Source organism: Acyrthosiphon pisum, chromosome A3, assembly GCF_005508785.2.
Source record: "Acyrthosiphon pisum isolate AL4f chromosome A3, pea_aphid_22Mar2018_4r6ur, whole genome shotgun sequence".
NCBI classification, from domain to species: Eukaryota; Metazoa; Arthropoda; class Insecta; order Hemiptera; family Aphididae; genus Acyrthosiphon; species Acyrthosiphon pisum.
In genome coordinates, this window is record NC_042496.1 from 8685705 (window position 1) to 8704294 (window position 18590).

Consider the following 18590-nt stretch of genomic DNA (forward strand, 5'->3'; position numbering starts at 1 on the left):
CTACAATAATGTACCGTACATGTTTTGATTTATATAAGGCTGGACATAAACTATTTAAAAAGTTAAAGGTAAGTTACTTTTAACAAAACTTTTTTCTTAGTACCTAATTTCTAACTTAACATGTTTACATTTTTCCATGATTGAGTAATCGGTCGGGGAGGGGGGGGATATTATGGTTGGGTTTGAGTAATACGTGTTTATGTAAGGTGAGGGTTCGTTACTAAAAACTCGGGTGGTCACCCATCCGGGAGCTAGCGACGCCGGACTACGGTGCTTGACCGCTGCACACATTATAGCGACCGCGGCCAACCACACCTGGCCCTAACAATTAATTGTATTGTCACGTTAAGACTCAAGCCAGGATTAAGGCATTTTGAGGCCCAGCAGGAGCCAAAATTTTAAATGAGGCCCTCTACGAAAAAAAAAATAAAGTATATATTATTTAATATTAGGTACGTGTTATAATAAATATATTATATAGGTATTAGTTACATAGCAATAAATAATAAATAATGTATCATTATAATTTACAAGCTTTTTTCCTCGCTAAATAATCATCGATTTTTTTTTTTTAGGTGATTTATGCATCATTATACCCTATAACGAAAAAAATAATGGACAAATGTGAGGCTCCTAAATAAATTCTAACTATCGAGCCTGGAGGCCTTGCCCCCCTGGTCCGCTTCTTAATCCGGGCTTGCGTTAAATGTTGTAATATTTATACCATAATATATTTTTTTTGTGTAGATATTCAATATTGTTTATAATTTTATCAAATCTTAGTGAGCATTGGCATGGATTGTAAAAATTTAGTTTAAAAAAATGTAGGTAACTGAGTTATAACTTAACGAAGTTACAAGTTACCTTTTTTCCTATTTAACTTGCATTTTTCTATACCAACTTAACTTGATGAGATAAAAAAATCGATTAACTTTCCCACATTATTATTGTGCATTATACAATAATATAAGTTTGTGTATAACAATATGATACGACGGACGTTCTAAACACGAAGTGACGAGAATAATAATAATAATTCAATATTATATATTACGCTGACGGCGAAAGATCGGTGGCTTTACGAATAGAGAGGTACACACGCTATATTATATATAATATTATATTATTTGGCGTACGGTAGGTGGTTAGACCTATAATAGCCCGTATGGCCCGTATAGCTATCTATGTATTATTATTACCTATACCTATACTCATTGAACCGTACGTATCGAATATCGCGCGTAATCGGTTGTTCGAAATCAGATATCATCATATTATATTATTATTATTACTATAACTATACACGTGTGTATTAATATATATCGTAGAAAGGCAACGGAGGAGAGGAAACGAGCGCCGAGGGAACAATAACGCCTGGGCGTATATTATAACCTGCCGAATGATATAGTGTAATTATATTATTAAAACTCGCCGTGTCCTAGAACTTGAAAAAAAAAACCTGTAATATAAAAAAAAAAAAAATGTTTATGTAAATTTAGATATTATGTATTTATGTTAAACGTCGTCCGACAGTTTTTTTTCTACCACTGCTGTTTTATAAAACAATATTATTACGCTATTTTAATGGGACGCTTCGCGTTTCATGGACATACCTACCAGTTTCAAAAGTTATTAAGTGCGTGTATTATATGCGCAGACGAGTGCGTCTACACACAAATATAATAAACGCGTATATTAGGGTCCTCCGGTTGGCGGTTGGCGTATGTCTTTGACCCGGCGTGACATTTCGACTATTTGGCGCAAAACCTACGCGCGGAAACGTCGCCGAGTAGCGTTCGACGGTGGTGGACCGCTGTTTGCACAAACGACCGTATAATAATATTAGAAGATATAACGGGCGATTTCTGTGAATATTCCGCCCGGCAATATTATATATTATAATAATATAGGTAGTGATATTATATAGTGATAGACCCGTTTTCTCATCATGCCCAAAAATACATAACCTACGGTAAAAAATTCGTGGGACTATCTAAAAGTAGATATATATACATCAACAGGTCGTATATATACTTACACTCGTTCAATTCTCCGGTCAAATATTATATACACCGGGTGGCGGGTGATCCATTTAACGTACAAGATACTCATTATTTTGCTAACTATTAAATGGATCACCCCGTTTATACATGATATGAGTTCGGGTAAGATGTATGTGTAACGCACGTGTGCCTAAATATATGACTTATGACTGTATAGTATAGATAATAGATACCTGTTGCAGTAGTCCAGGATATATCTTATATGTATACTATATACTGAATAGTTTATACGGGGTTGGGGTATAAATGTGTTTTATAATATTAAATCTATCTCTAAACGTATAATACGCGACTTATTTTTCGCAATCAGCTTTAATACATAACCAAATATTATAGGGTTCGTATTGCAAGTCAATTTAGTATTTACAACTATACCGATTTGATTTCTTTGAATTAATTATTTATGTATATACGAATTATTCACTTTTAAAAAATAAAAATTATCATAGGTTTTCATAATATTACTTTTTTTTTAGTGAAAAGGTTATTTTGTTTTTTTATCAGTAGGCTGCACTGCTGCAGGTAGACTGAACCTCTTTGATTGGCTCAAACAGTTTATTTATCATTTATTAATTATGTTTGGTTTTATTAGTACTTATAGTTCTGAGATTAAAGTTGGACTTAAAATATTATTTAATAATCAGTAAATAATAATAATCACTATTTTTTTTTATTAGTTTTTCAAGCATCGGCATCTATGGCTAATAGCATATTATTTTATTAATTTTTTTTGTTTGGGTGGAGGGGGGGTTTGGTTATTTTTGGTGGGAGGTTACGGTTGGTTTTGACTTTTGAGCAACACGTGTATATCTGGAGCGAGGATTCGTCGCTAAAAATCCGGTTGTTCAGCCATCCAGGAGCTAACGACTCCGAACGGACGATGCTTAACCGCAGCAAACATTAGCGACTGTGGCCAACCACCGCACCACACCAGACCCCAATAATTACTATATTGATTTGATATTGATTTTATATAAATATATATTTTTTTAAATGATATATATTATACACATAATTATCCTGCTAAGCTAATTTAAAAATATTTTTTTGAGGTGGCTAAACGATAATGGTATAAAAGCCCATACGCCGTTACCTCCTAATATCCAATTCTGCAGATACTGAGCAGAAAGTGATTTTGTGGCTTGGCGTCACTAAATATGTTCTGAGCGTAAGCACCAGCCAGTGTCACCAGTTCCCGGATGGGTGATCACCCGGATCTGTTTTAACAAATCCTTGCCGCATACATACGCACACGTGTTCGAATCTAACCGTACTCCCCCACCCCCCCACAAACAGCTTATGGCTAATGTTGCGGGTTTCAGATCTATAAAAAAAGGTGATTTCCAAAATATACATTTAATGGCTTTAGTTTAAAAAGTATCCATCAGTTGCCACCCGGTGAGTATAACACGTTTAAAAATTACACTTTAAGGAATTTAAAATGGACTGTTTTTAATGCACAAAAGACATTTTTTCATTCAAACTTACGGCGCCAATACTCATCGAACTTAACATGTTGTATAGATTTTGTATAACAAGTTTGCCTTTCCAAAATTATTTGTCTTATTTAGATCCTACGACTAACAATGACAAATTTCTCAAATGGTGCCATACTGCCATACAAATCAAATCCTACTGGGAGTAAATATCTCAGACCTTAAAGGTCATTTGTGCATACCCTTCCAACCAAGTCCAATTTCGCTATATTATATTTCTCGAAAACACTCGTATCTTTGGTTTACCTTACACGTATACAATATGTTGTAAAACTCCCGAGATTCTCAGTATATTTCCTGCAATATCGCAATGGAAAGTACCTTTACATGAATGTACGACGCGCGGTCGTGCGACGGTGCGGTCTGATAATAATGTATATTATTATAATACTGTTGTATTTAAAATAACAACTACTACAACAACTATAGTAACAACAACAAAATAATAATAAATCGTGCACTTACAGGTAACAGCGTAGCGGTAGCTGATAAGTAGGTATAGAAACGATATTAATGCGCACACGATGATATATTTTAATAATATATTATAAATATATATATGTACTTACAGAAAACGTGAGGATCCACCAAGCGGTCCATGCAGCGGCGGTCTTGTCGCCCATCTCTAGCATCATTCTGTGAACAAAATAATAATAACAAAAATGTAGAATAACGTATATAGAGGCGGCGGCATAGGTATATTATCGTGATAATATATCGTTATTATTATTCTCTTTTTTTAAATGGCACAACCGTCAAACGGACAGCTGAGCGCGCGCACGCTACACGAGGAGGCGGTGGCGGCGACGGCGGCATTATAGATACACGTGCTCGCACATAATATAATATCTACGTATACCGGTTCACTGCTATCATACTGGTAAGTCCATACGCGTGAATAATATTAAACCGTATCCTTTATATATTATAACGTAATATTTTATATTTATGTGTAATATAAATTTAGGGTTATACATTTCAAGAATTTTTTGTTTTCTTTAAAAAATGTTATAACATTTTCATGAAATATTTCATTTATGTGAAAAATAAAAATAAAACGAAATCAAATTATTCTTGTTGTATAAGTAACTTGGAGCGAGAAAGCATTATTAAAAGTATGTTCATACATAGGTATAATATAGAAGACGTTACTTTATAATTTATAGTTTTTTTTTTTTTTTCAATTAAAAAACGGGTTGTGAAACCCAAAACATAGTAACTAGTAAGTACATGCAATTTTTAACAATATCTTAAGTTACATGTTCAAATGTTAAATTAATCAGATAGTGCTCAGTAGACAAAGTTAGAGTTTTCATTGACCAAACGCATTAGACGGTGAATATGAGAATTAGATAAGTATAGTTAGTAGTGGTTAGTAGTAGCCAGTAGGTATGTAAAAGGAAGTAGAATTTCTTAGTTGACGAGAAGGCACTCTAAAGTTTATATTAGCTAGTAGGTTAGGTTAGGTTAGTAGGGTATAGGAGTAAGGAGAGTCGATATAGTTAGGCTTAGGTATACGTTTTGTTGGAAATGATTAGCTTGTCATTACTTGGCATTTTGAAACATTAACCTGTAGGTCAAGACCATTTCCCCAACTAACCAACCGATCAAGATTAGTTTGCAATCTGTCACAATCAATACTAGGCTGTATGTTTATGTAGAGCTTTATATCGTCAGGGAACATAAGTAATTGATGCATGTATCAATACAGAGTGTGCACTATTTATCAACAATGAAAAAAGGAAGTGTGATAAAATTGCACCTTGAGGGACTCCCGATGACGGTACAGTGATTTTCGATTTAATTCTATGTAATTAATCCTAAATAATTAATCCTATGTAATGTGATTTAACCAGCTGCTGCCTATTTAACAAATAAGATTTAAAGTTTAAACCCGGAGAGGAGTGGTTAACCAATGCCATGATCAGTCAATACTTTGACAAGAACTGTATAATTTACTAGATCAAAAGCTTTACAGAAGTTAGTGTATATGACATATACTTGATCTTGACGGCGAAATGCATCCATTATGTGATTTACAAAGACCATATTACATGTTGTTGTGGATCGCCCAGGGCGGAAACCATAGTTAATATAGATATATCGAACAATTCAAACATAGGTACTTCATAAAGACCCAACCCTTAAGTTTAAAACTCATAAGCATAACTCATTCTGTCATAACACATTTTAAGAATAAAATAAAAAATGTTTGATGATTTATTAAATATATTATTTAGTATTTTGTTATCTATACTTTATATTGTTTGATAATCATTTAAAATTATATTATATATTTATAAAATTATAGTAGTTTTATTAGTTCTTACTTATTATTATTAATATCAATATGCGTAGTTACTAATGAAAGAAGAATAAGCAAATACCTAGTTAATAGAGTAATTTTAGTAAGTCAAAGTTATTTAATGCATTTTTATACATTTTGAACCTTAACGGCTTCGTTTGACTCAAAAAGCTCATTAACAATAAATAAAGACCTAATTGTTAAGTGATAAGTGATAACTATCCGAACCTCAGCTATTAACGTTAATAAAATACTAAAATATAATCCAATCATTGATTTATCAATGTTTACTATATTGTGTACCTAATCAATACCTTAATTATCTATATCAGGTTACGTATAAAAAAAAATATTTGACATATGTATTAGGGGTAATCAGCTCTGTTTACATTATCATTTAAACTAATTTTTATTTATGTATCCGATCTAAGCTATGTTGGATAAATTATTATTATCATTATTATTATAATATTTCGAGAGGAGGGAAATTTTCAATTTTCAAATATTTCAAATTCCAATCCCTAAGTATATTTATTGCGTTATATCGTCGTTCGCCGCGTACCTACATCCTATAATAATATTATTTTAATCGTGTGTATACATGTGCCTACAATAACAATAATAATTAATAATATAATACACGGCCGTACCGTTGCGCGTGGATTTGTTGCACTCGTTAAAAACAGATAATCGTAAAAACCGTGAGCTCGCGCGGCCGGTCATTTCGACGGCGACGGCGACGGTGGCAACGACGACGACGACGACGACGACGATTGTTTCCTCGTCCGGTCCGTCAGCCCCGCCGCGGTCGGTCGGTCGGTCGCCGTGCTGAGTATATATTATTATTATTACCTATAAACATATTATGAGGTACAGGTTAGACGGCGGCGGATATGGCGCGCGAGACGTTTTTAACTGTAAAAGAGATAAAAAAAAAAAATAATAAATATATCTATATGACTATATATATATATATATAGAAAAAAATCGCACAGACGGTATGGGTCGGAAGTGGCGACGGTGGCGGAGGGTATTCACACGACACTGACACCTGCGCGCGAGTACGATGGTCGGGTGGGGCGGGGTGGTTGGACGAGCGGTAAGGGGGGGATGGCGACAGCCGTAATACGTGCCATCAGTACGTAATTAAGTCCGTGTCCAGCCCGTCTGCAGTGCTGCATGCACCGCTTGTTCCCGGAATCGTTTGCGCGACGATATTATAACCACGAGCTCGCGGTTTTTTTCCCCTTTTTTTTATGTATTTTTTTTTCATTTCGCTATAACGACGTTCATATATTATAATCTGACAAACCCTCGTCGAGAATTTATTTTCCCTATTTAATACGGAGGTATATATACACATTATATCTTTATATATAGGTAGGTTAAGCTAGGTTAGGTTGTCAGGTTGGGTTAGGTTAATATATATATATATATATATATATATACCTACCACCGTCTTATCGTAAAATTTAACAATATACGTCAAGAGATATAGAGATAGAGCACGCGTGCGGAAAACCACGTCCGGCCAAAGTCATTTACAAATTACAATTCATATATTATCCCTAGGTATATTATAATAGGATGCTCACTCTCGGCACTATTACACGCATAAATGCATATATTATTGTTATGGGATGCTGTGTATTTATAATATATATATATATATAAATATTAAATATATAAATTACACTATAGATGACGATCGCCACAACCGCTATATGTTTATTGTATAAACTAACGTCTAACATGCCGTGGACGCATATATTGCTATATTGGATATACCCATAGGTAATTAATATAAATTTAGTATTAACCATCCGAATGGACGTTGAACATCGTCGGATGTTTATGATATCTGTGCGAGCTATATATCATATTATGTATAAATGGGTGTATACAACAATCTGCAGTCGTCTGTAGCACTTGGCACATTTTTAAATTTTTTTCACATATCATTGCCAATTTTTTCTCCACAAATTTATATTCAGATTTTACGACCGTTAATATTGTATGGTAAGTTATTTTATTCAGAGAAATTTTGAATAAACGGCTCGTATAATATATAATGTATCATGAAAGCTTCAAATTTGTCACGAAAGATTTTACGCCAATGTGCAACATTAATTCTTATATAGAAAATTACTTATCCGGAAGACTGATGAAAATATCATAAAGGTAGGTTAGGTTCCTTATTTTTCTGCAAGGTACGTTTTATGCAAACATATCTTAATAGTATTTTATGTTTTTAAACTATACTATCCATTACACGGATAGAGGTATAAAAATAAATAATACCTAATTACGCAGTGTTTAAAAAGTTATATACGGTACCTATTCGAAATGTTGAATATTATGCAGAATTAATTAATCATAATTTTTATTTTTTTATTTATAATTGTATAACCTAAGATAACAAAAAAAAAATAATATTTTTATACAATTATAATAGGTTTAAGTATAGAAATCATTATTATATTGTTTATTTATTAATCATTATTGAATAACGATAGTTATTCATTTATAAAACTAACTAATTTATCGGATTAAGGTATTTTTGTTTCTACAATTTTCATTGGTGTTCTTAAAACTTGAAAATATATTTATATTGTTTGAGACGAAATATTTAAAAAAAATACATCTGTTAAATATCTCATGAATACTAAAAACAAGATTACGATCAAATTACTACCTATCTAACAAAAATTTGAATAAAATGTTTAATATTAAAGATATAGGTATAATTGGTACTTTTTTGTCTTTAAAACTAGTTTTATTTAATTGAGGACTGCAAAATATTAGGTACACAAATTTTAACGAGATACATGGATATATCTTAAGAAATTGATATATTATATTATAATCAATATTGAATGTAATACCCATACAATGTACTTATGCACCTACCTACATATTAAATATTTATTTTTTTATTTTTATAAAAACGTTTTTCACGTTTAAACAGATTATAGTAGGTTAACTTTGTACGGCCGAGTCGGAATTTGTGTGAATAAAGAAATATGGAGAATAATATATCAAAGTACGTTTTAAATGCGCGTATACCAATGTGCCTGAGTGATTTTCAGAGCATAAATGTTTATACTACTCCGTATTGTACATATATATTATAAACCATAATAGTATATTCTAGGCCAACAAATCCGCCCACGCTCATCTTGGCATTATTATACAACACGAGAATCTAATATAATTAATTAGTTTGAATCACTCTGCACACCGTATGACGACATGACATAGGCCACCAAGCACAATATATTATTATTATGTATGTCAGATGAGTTTCCGTATGCGTTTAGAAATCGCCACACACCTTATTGATTCTGTTCAAACAATTGTTGATAATTTGATTTTTACAACCTGTGTCCGTTTCACGGGTACCTTTATTATAACGGGCCCAGTTTAGACGCTGTGCAAGAAATAAAAAGCGTCGGTATAACATCGATATTCCGTTGTAACAATGTGTGTATAAACCACAGTACCACACGCGCATTCGTTCTGTTGCAGCCGCTAGAAGTCAATATTATAATTATTTATAATTTTTTGATCGTCGCGGCTGATATATTCGGCGGGAAGCAAAATTGTTTACTCATCACGTGGGAATACATTATGTAGGTGATTGATCACGTGGAAACGTAGTATTATATTATGATATCATTATACAGGAGCGTGTGTGTGCAAACAGACAAACAGTTGCAGTGTTCTAAACTGGAAAAACGGAAAACAAAATAAAACGGTTGGCCATAAAACCGCATTTATCAATTATCATTATAATACACCGCCGGTATAGGAGGTCGTAAGGTTTTTTAGTTTTTTACAACTGCGGGCTGTAGCAGTTTCGAGATCTCTGAGTTTTATTTTATTTTATTGCAACAACAACGTAGTACCTCGTCGGAACCTCATTCGCGGAAATAACTCGATAACGCGCGCGCAGTCTGCGGACTCGTAGTCAATGGATCGGCCGTATATCCGGTATGCCGCGCGTATATATATATATAGGTACCTGCAGCAATATATAATACTATGTACGCCACGCCGCTGACGTGGTGCAAGAGACATGGGCGTATTATTATTACTATGATTGTTTTTATGTCCATCATCGTGTACCTACAACGATTTTTCTGTCGTGTTTATTTACTTTCGTTGATCGACGTCTGCCGTGAAAACCGAATGAATGGATCGGCTGGCGAAAAAAAAAACAGAAGAATGACCAATAATAATACGTCTGTGCGACGAGGGAACGCGTCGATGATAAGGACGGAGACATATTATATAGTATTAAAAGAACCGAGGAAGCGAGGAACGGGTTTTCGCGCAGCCTCCGTTTTAAGCGCGCCGGATAAATTATTAAATCCGCTAAAGATTCTCGGAAAAAAAAAAAAACTATGTGCGTGCGGAAACGAGTCGCTCTTCACAAGGCGTGTCGCGCGATAATGCAGTGCGCAGCATCAATGAGAAGCATTTATCCTGCTAAAAAAAGAAAACGATACATACGTGCGCCTGTATAGGATAATATACGTAGGCAGGTATATAGATAATATAATATGAGGACTTTATTTTTTTCCGTCGACAAATGGTTTTCTTCGACGATAATATTTTCATTTTGTCATTCATTTTAATCGGATTATACGTATACTGACACATCAATACGCGATATCGGATATATATGCGTCTTGTATATGCATTGTTTATTTCGTTTCGTTTTTCATTTCTGCGGCGTATCGACCTACTTTCCGCGGCCGTATAACGCTGCACATATGTGTATGATGTACTCGTATAGAGCATTAGAGCTCCCGTCGGTCGGTATCGGTCGGTCGGTCTGCAGTCGGCCCCACAAATCGCGCACGGCGGCTGCGGATCCCCATTGTTTGCCCGTGGGCTCATTGTCAGTTCCGTCCTGGATTTAATGAATTTTAACATTGCTGTCACGTTGCGTCAATGCGCGTGTTTGATAATAACAATAATACCGTGTATATAGCTTATATATACGCGAGTCTAATGCAGCCGGTCGAGAATCGTGCTGCGAGACCGTCAGTCGCGGGGTCGGCACACGAAAAGCGTGTGTGTTGTGTGTACACAACATATACTTACATTATGAAAACACACGTGTATAATACTATATTCATGTAAATTAGTGAACACGATCAAATAATGAGTGCGAGAATATGGGCATGCCCGGATTGGGAAGGGCTCTCGTTCGGTTTTAGACTTGGTGATAAGAATGATTAATAGTACCTACCATCAATGAATTAGTATTATTATAGTGATGTGTATAAAATATATTGTCTAGCCTGGCCATGTTTACCGTCCTTGTTTCTGGTAGAAAATTGCAGGGTGCAGATTGTTATTCTATAGTCTACTTTATGATTATACCACGTTTGCATTATATACCTACTCAATGCGTGCCTGTGTGAGAAACTGAGGAACAACCACTGAAAAAACGGTCCAATCTATATGACGTACAATAATATTTTAATGTTCATTGGATGAAAGCTGATTGAGGGGTGACGGCTACAATAATTATAACCTCCCTACCCTAAGTTCGGATATACCTACCCGGAGGGACAATGTCATATTTCCAGCCGAGTCTCACGGTAAAGTTGTGCTTCGGTCAGTGACGGATGACGGGTTTACCACGCGGAGGGTGACGTCATCGTACCTGCACGCGTGTTTGTTACACGAGCCACAAACATATTATAATATTATTTGGAAAGCGTGCCCATCAGTCGGTCAAATTCCGGACATTCTTACATTCAGTATCGGACCTGTTATGAATTTAAAATTAACTGACGGCTGAGGACGGTCCAAAGTTCTAGCGCGTGCGATCTTGCGCGTCCGTGAGCTATATGCAGTCCGGGACCGGGCGTGTGCTGCACATAATATTATAATGTGGTGGTACACGTGGGGCACACTGCGCGCGGGACGGGGGCCCCCGGGGCTGACATTATCAAACCTGTCTGATGTCCTAACCGGATTACCAGAGACGGAATTTTTTTTACCGAATCCGAAAATACCTAAACTCCCCACCGGACCTCTAATTAATAGACGGATAATACTTATTTACTTCTCTTGTATATATTTCATGTAGATACCTGTATATATATAGTCGTCACCGTCGAATATTATACCAACATACATATTATTACGTACAAATTCAATCGGATAATTTACTGTTGAGGTACAAACCCCATTATACAACATGATCACTTATTTTTCAACTCGACGCATCACACATTCTTGACTTCTCTACCATTTTTCCAAGCCATACACCTATATATATATCTACTATTAACAACAAAAATAAAAACCGTCGGTTTGTTCGAGAAGAACGATTAAGTTTATACGATAAAACTGAGTGAGGTACTCGTTTTATTAATTAATTTTACGTATAGGACCCACAGAACCATATAAAATTATATTGTATAAGTATAAAACTTATACACGTATTGTTGGAAACAATTAGGCGAAGCGTATTATATGTATACAAATTATGCGCTTTATGCTCTGAAAGCATCACACCGGACACGTGTGTGCGTGTCTGCGAGTGTAAGTAAGCGCGCGCATATATGAGTGCATGACTAATAAGTGGACTAGGAAATGATTACAAGACTGGCAGAAAGTTTTGTGCGAACGGGTTACCGCTGGCTGGTCATAGGTATTATAGCGAACGTATAATACGTAGTCGATTTTTTTCTTTCGTATATTTTTCGTCAGCATGCACCTATACGCTTCGGGCGGATCAGGTAAGTTGATTTAGGTCAGGTGGTACACACATACACACACACACACACACACACACAGTGGCGATCGAGATGGCGAGGAGCGGCGGCGGCAGTGGCAACGACGAGACACCGGCGGTGGGAGAATTATTGGCCTACGAAAGCGTCGCGGGGCGCGCGAGTCTGTATGGCGATCACCGCGGCGGGAGCATCTATAGCCTTGACCCAACGGCATTCTACAACCCGTGAGCCGGCCCGGGCCGGAAGAGAGGTGACCACAGACAGGGCATCGACTCTCTGCACACACGCACACAGACACACACACAGACACACACATTCACACACTGACAATGCCGACGATACATACGCTATATAGAGTTTTCCCACGGCGCGGCGCACCCTTCAAGAAGACGTGAAGCATGATATACCTGCGCTACAGCTGCTATATACACCAGGTATATGGTGGGAGATGTTATGAGTTTGGCAAACTATTAAAAACTCGTTTTTCTTTTCTTACGAATTCCGCCGTTATTATTGCAAAGCGACAAAATATTAAGGCTATTGTTGTTATTCATTATTCTCTATATTATTATATACACGCGTAGATGCAAAATAAACGACTACGATAATATTGTGTATTTGCCACGTGCGGACGATAAGCCCCTAACTCGCGAAGGATTTAAACGTTGTCTATTTAGACCCATTTTTGAGTGCAGAGAGGATTTTTCTCGAAATCGCGTTGATTCAGAAATATTTCTAGGAATTGAAAATATAAAAATTACCATTGCTTGTGCATTCGTCGTATATTGGTATAAATAAAACTAGTTACACGTGGGGGGGGGGCGTATACTCCACACACGGTACGTCTTTTTATCCGGAAGAAATCGTATGAGTAATTTTATATATATTATGACGTTTCAATAGTGTACAGTATACAACCACTACTACAGTACTACTACTCTACTACCATCTCTACTACTACTACTACTACTACTACTACTACTACCACCACAACTACTTCTGATTCTACTAACGAGGTTCACGCAATTGACTTGTAATTTGTAAATAAAATATTAAGTATAATGATCGTATACTCTGGTACACGAAGTGGGTTGGACCGTATATATGTGTGGCTAACCGCAATGGTCAATTTAGAAGGATTAACTATAATATAACATAATGGTTTGTCGTTCTAGGTTTGCTGAAATTTAAGTTTAAAAGCGCTATAACGTGTAAACTACATTATTTCCTCGTCAATCCGTCCATTTCCGATGATACGCTTTGATATCGATCGATAATATATTTTAACGAGCTTCGACGTTGCTGCAGCAGCATTCGAATAACTGGATAATTTACATAATACACGAAACCGGCATTGTCGTCGATTTGTTATGCGAGTTCGAATTATTGTGGAATAACGTTTTATTTTTCATTTCGTTGCATTTTTGGGTGTAATTATGCACCGAAAAACCGTGATAGCTTATAAATATGTATAGGTATAATATAATATTATGCACAGTATCTTTATTCTATACATAATACATGTAGGTGGTAATGGAAACGCGTTTATGATCATTGGAACCGCAGTCAATTAACCAGTATTACTATATAGCGTAAATCACATAAATCATAAAACTCGCACTATAAAGTTACTTTAAGCCGTGTTCTAATAAAAATAATAAAATATATCCGTGTTATTCGAATCGCTAGTAGGTATCTGGCAACGCGTTACTACAGAGATTACATACGTGTAACGGAATGCGTACACAATAAAAGTAACACGCCAATTAGTCGTGTGTCTATTAGTGGCCGGTATATCGTGTGTATATAATAATAAACGGCCCTTAGTGTCCAATGCACCATATTCAGTACGGCGAAGAGCACACAATATTTGTGAATTTATACGGTATACTGTAATGATATTATTATTATAATGAAATTGGAAAGAAAATATTAATAATTTATTGTCCCGCGGCGAACGAAATACACGGTGCCGATTGAAACCTCGTGTGTGTGCACAGTAGGCATGCTACGCGAGTATCGTGATGATATTATTTAACGGGACTGGAAAATCCTTCCGACTTTCCTGAAATCCCACCAGGACGCGTGTGCGGTATTTATCCAAAAACGAATATCGACAAAAATTGGCTACCTCGATCGCGGTGGTTTCCGCTATCGGGGGGAGGTGCACGTCGACGGTAAGGATTGATGCGAGACGTGGTGGGACTTTTCTAAAAATCGGACGGCAAGACAGTTGATTAATCGGTGCTCCATCTTAGGCTCTCCCAAAACAGACGTGAATTATACGTCGATGACAATCATCAAGGTATCCGCGGTCTAAGCACCGCATCAACGTATAAAGCATTGCGAGCCGGTCAAAAATATAACCGGAACGAGGTCGCGAACGTTGTTGTGCAGGATGAATCGAAAACGTCGAACGAGACGGCGAAAAATCGGCACGCGGTAATAACATATTGTGATGTTTATTGTGGTATATACCTACGCGTAGATCATATTCGTTTTATAATGTTGTGTTTACAGCAGTCAGGCCCGTCGGGCCCAGCTTACGTTTCGTATAACATAAATAGGTACACCCCGCCCTTCTTTCGGACGTGTACGTTGCAAATATATGTTATTAATATTATTATCATTATCGCAGAACGGATGTTAGATTATAGATTTATCATCGCGAATCCGGAGCCTCGAAAAACCGTACTTTTGCGCCGGACTTGAGGGCGCATAAACATTTCTCTCTCTCTCTGTATTTGATATCTATAGATCTGTACACATCAATAAATATTAAATATTATTATAAACGATATATGCCCGGCGGGTGTGATAAATGATGACGTAGATCTGCCGCCGCGATCAATTATTTTTTTTTTGCAAACACTTGTTTCATTCGCAGCAAACAAATTACCCATTACCCGAATTACAAAGATAAGTCTGCTTGACAAAAATGCGTCCGCCGAAATACTTAGGTGCCGGCTATATCGCCATTCGAATCGATTCTTGAAATGTCCCGAATACGCTGAGCTAGGTTTCATCTTACTTATCATAATGTATTCAAAATAACAATATAATTAATATAATATATGTTTCCGGCGAAGCCGTTGATTTTTAAACTTACGATTCAAGCCGGATGAATAGTACGGCGCCGATGACGTCGGAGAGATCGTATCCGGTGGTAGGAATAAGCGTCGATAAACGCTAAAGCAGCTGGTTGCTGTGCCCCCGTATCGATCAAACGTTTTTCCGGCTCGCGAAAACGATCATATTCCTCGTGTCACGTTTTGCAATGTGTCAGTTTTTCGTTTAGTGATTTTTCGCAGGTCGCCGGTCGCACATTACTGGCGCGTGTGTGGGCTGCGGCTGCGACGACAACCGCACGGATACCGCGGATGACCGCAGCGACGACGGTCGCAAGAGCGCTGAAGGGGTTAATCGGAACGATCCCGGAATTGCACGCTCGACGCGGTCTCGATCACGCGGACGAGTGAAGCGGAGACGGAAAATCGGAACTCAGACAAAAAAAAAATGCCCGTGCACCTTGCGGAGGTTCCTTGAATATATCGATAATGCGTACGGAAAATCGATAATTATATTGATAATATTATTTACGTTAAGTACCTATGTATCGTTATAATATGTGTATGTGCAGATCTACGTGTAGAATATATTATATGGTAGCAGCGCGAACACCTGTGCGGCGCACGTATTTCGTAGACCCGCGGAGACACACTACTTACTACCGGCGGCCGGTTCTTTGGCGTAACCGACCGGCCGACGCGACGCTGCCGGGAGACCGGGACCGCGACCACGGGCGGCGGCGCGTACGTCCGCGACCACCGCCGCCGACGGTAAGCGGACGACGCGCGACGGGTAGGGGAACCGGTCCTCGCGGGAAACTGGAACCGCTACCAACCGCAATTCACGGGAATATAGCGGCACCTTTGATAATAGCATGTCTGCACACGCGGCCCGGACGACTGCATTTTTTCCCCTTCGTTCTTTTATTTATCTTATTTTTTTTAACTCATCCGTTTTGAGCAGTATTTATCTCGCGACACACGCGCCTGCAACTAAGAATATATACCTTTACGTATAATACATATAAGTATATTTTATTATTGTGTCGTCCTCGCTGCAATATCGTCCGGCCTGCATACTATGTAGCTCTTTGATCTATTATTTATCGGATTCCAATAACTTAATTTACAATAAATCGCGCGCGACTCGCAGACGAAAATATATTATGATATATAGAACAAAATGTGGGATCGTCGAAACGCGTGGCGGACTATAAGTGTATGTCGCGCCGATGTTCGTGAGGTCCGTCGTGAGGGAGGTGTAGGTACTGCGAGGTATTTTCCGAAACTTACATGAACACTCGCCCCACAAATGCAATACTTTCCCCTTCAAAAAAAATAAAAATAATTAAAGATTTTACAACTTAAAGTAGATACCTACCTATATCGATAAATTCCTGAAAATAAACATTCAATTTGTATGGTATTCTAGTGTGGTTATAAATGTATGTTTTTATAATATACTACGGTACCTATTCGTCTAATATATGCTACCTAACAGTAAACTGACGTTACCTACAGAAAATTATTTTAAATATTTATAATGTTCGGGATGTAAATATATGTGTGTGAATGTTATGCAGTCTTTATAAATGCGGTGTCAATCCGACTGAATCCAGAAAATAGATGACAATACGAATACTATTTAATTCAGCCCTACTTATATAATATGATTAACATAAACTCACAAGCATACAAAATGTAAATAAAGGCTATAGTAAGCAGGAGCAACCTGCATCCTACATGCTCACCACCCTATAATCTCTATATAGTATAATATTATATAATATAATTATGCTCATTAATCATTAGTCATTAGTATACCTAGTATAATAGTATATGGTTTATTAACAGTTATATTCACATTAAAAAAAAAATATTATATTCATATAATATCGCACTCAACAATGCCACCGTTTAATGCCACACCCAGCCAGAAAATAATCAAATTTTCATAACACAGAATGCAATTCACACAAATTTGACATTTTGTACAAAGTGTGTCGTATACTGGTCATCTAAAAATGCATGTAATTTAAATGTTAAGTCTTAGAATTTTGGTGTTTCGTATTAAACCACAAAAAGCATGTTTAAGCTGTCTCTGGATGTGACATATTATTGGGATGTCGTTTTTATTTCGGTCACGAACCCGAACAATGCGACCTTGCCGAATCTTGCGAAATACTTATATAGAAACTGCTGCAACGGTGGTTGACACCAGGGCACCATATCTTTTTCCTTCTCTCTCACTTCGGAGATTCTCTTGAGATTTTTTTTATTATTTATTACAACAGCAAGTCGACATTATTAGGTACTTATAATTCATATTCAATATAATAAAAGCATACGAGGAATATGAATAATATCCAATTCGGGCGTTTTCTGAAATTTGAACACGTTTTATTCGCGTATCGCATTATCCGATCAACACGTCATCATGTTAAGTGGTTTGGTCACTTTGGTGTGTGAATATTGTATGTTTTTCGCAAATCTTCACATTAGTTTCTCCGTCGATTTTGCATAAAATTAACTGCATGGTTCTCGAATGGTATATACTATATTAGATTCTGACAATTAAACGACAAAACTAAACAATTACACTTATTTATATTTTATATGCAAGTAATCTTAATCGGTGCATGGATACTATATAAAGTTGCGTCAGAAATATAATCAGTTAGTAAGTTGTGTCCAAATAAAAAAAGGTTCTACTATTCAATATCCATAATTATGTTTGTACAATGATCAATTGGTTAGGTCTATATTGAATGATTTTAAAGAATGCCAAAAATATTTTTGGTTAAATATAACAGAATAATATTAAATATTAACCATAGTATTTGTACCTATTACCTACTACTATATAATTTCAAAAACAGCCTTGCCCAAAAACCCAA

At 36.4% G+C, this 18590-nt stretch overlaps 1 protein-coding gene across 1 annotated transcript in view; it reads right to left on the reverse strand.

The window, feature by feature from the left end:
* The window catches only part of LOC100168401, a 28435-nt gene extending 12015 nt beyond the window's left edge, over window positions 1–16420 (reverse strand). The window contains exons 1-2 of the mRNA XM_001952823.5: window positions 15735–16420; window positions 4129–4195 (exon numbers count right to left, since the gene is read on the reverse strand). Of these exons, the coding sequence (XP_001952858.2) occupies window positions 4129–4194 (66 nt within the window). The 5' untranslated portion in view covers window position 4195; window positions 15735–16420. The remainder of the gene's footprint in view (window positions 1–4128; window positions 4196–15734) is intronic.
* Window positions 16421–18590: the final 2170 nt, after the last annotated feature.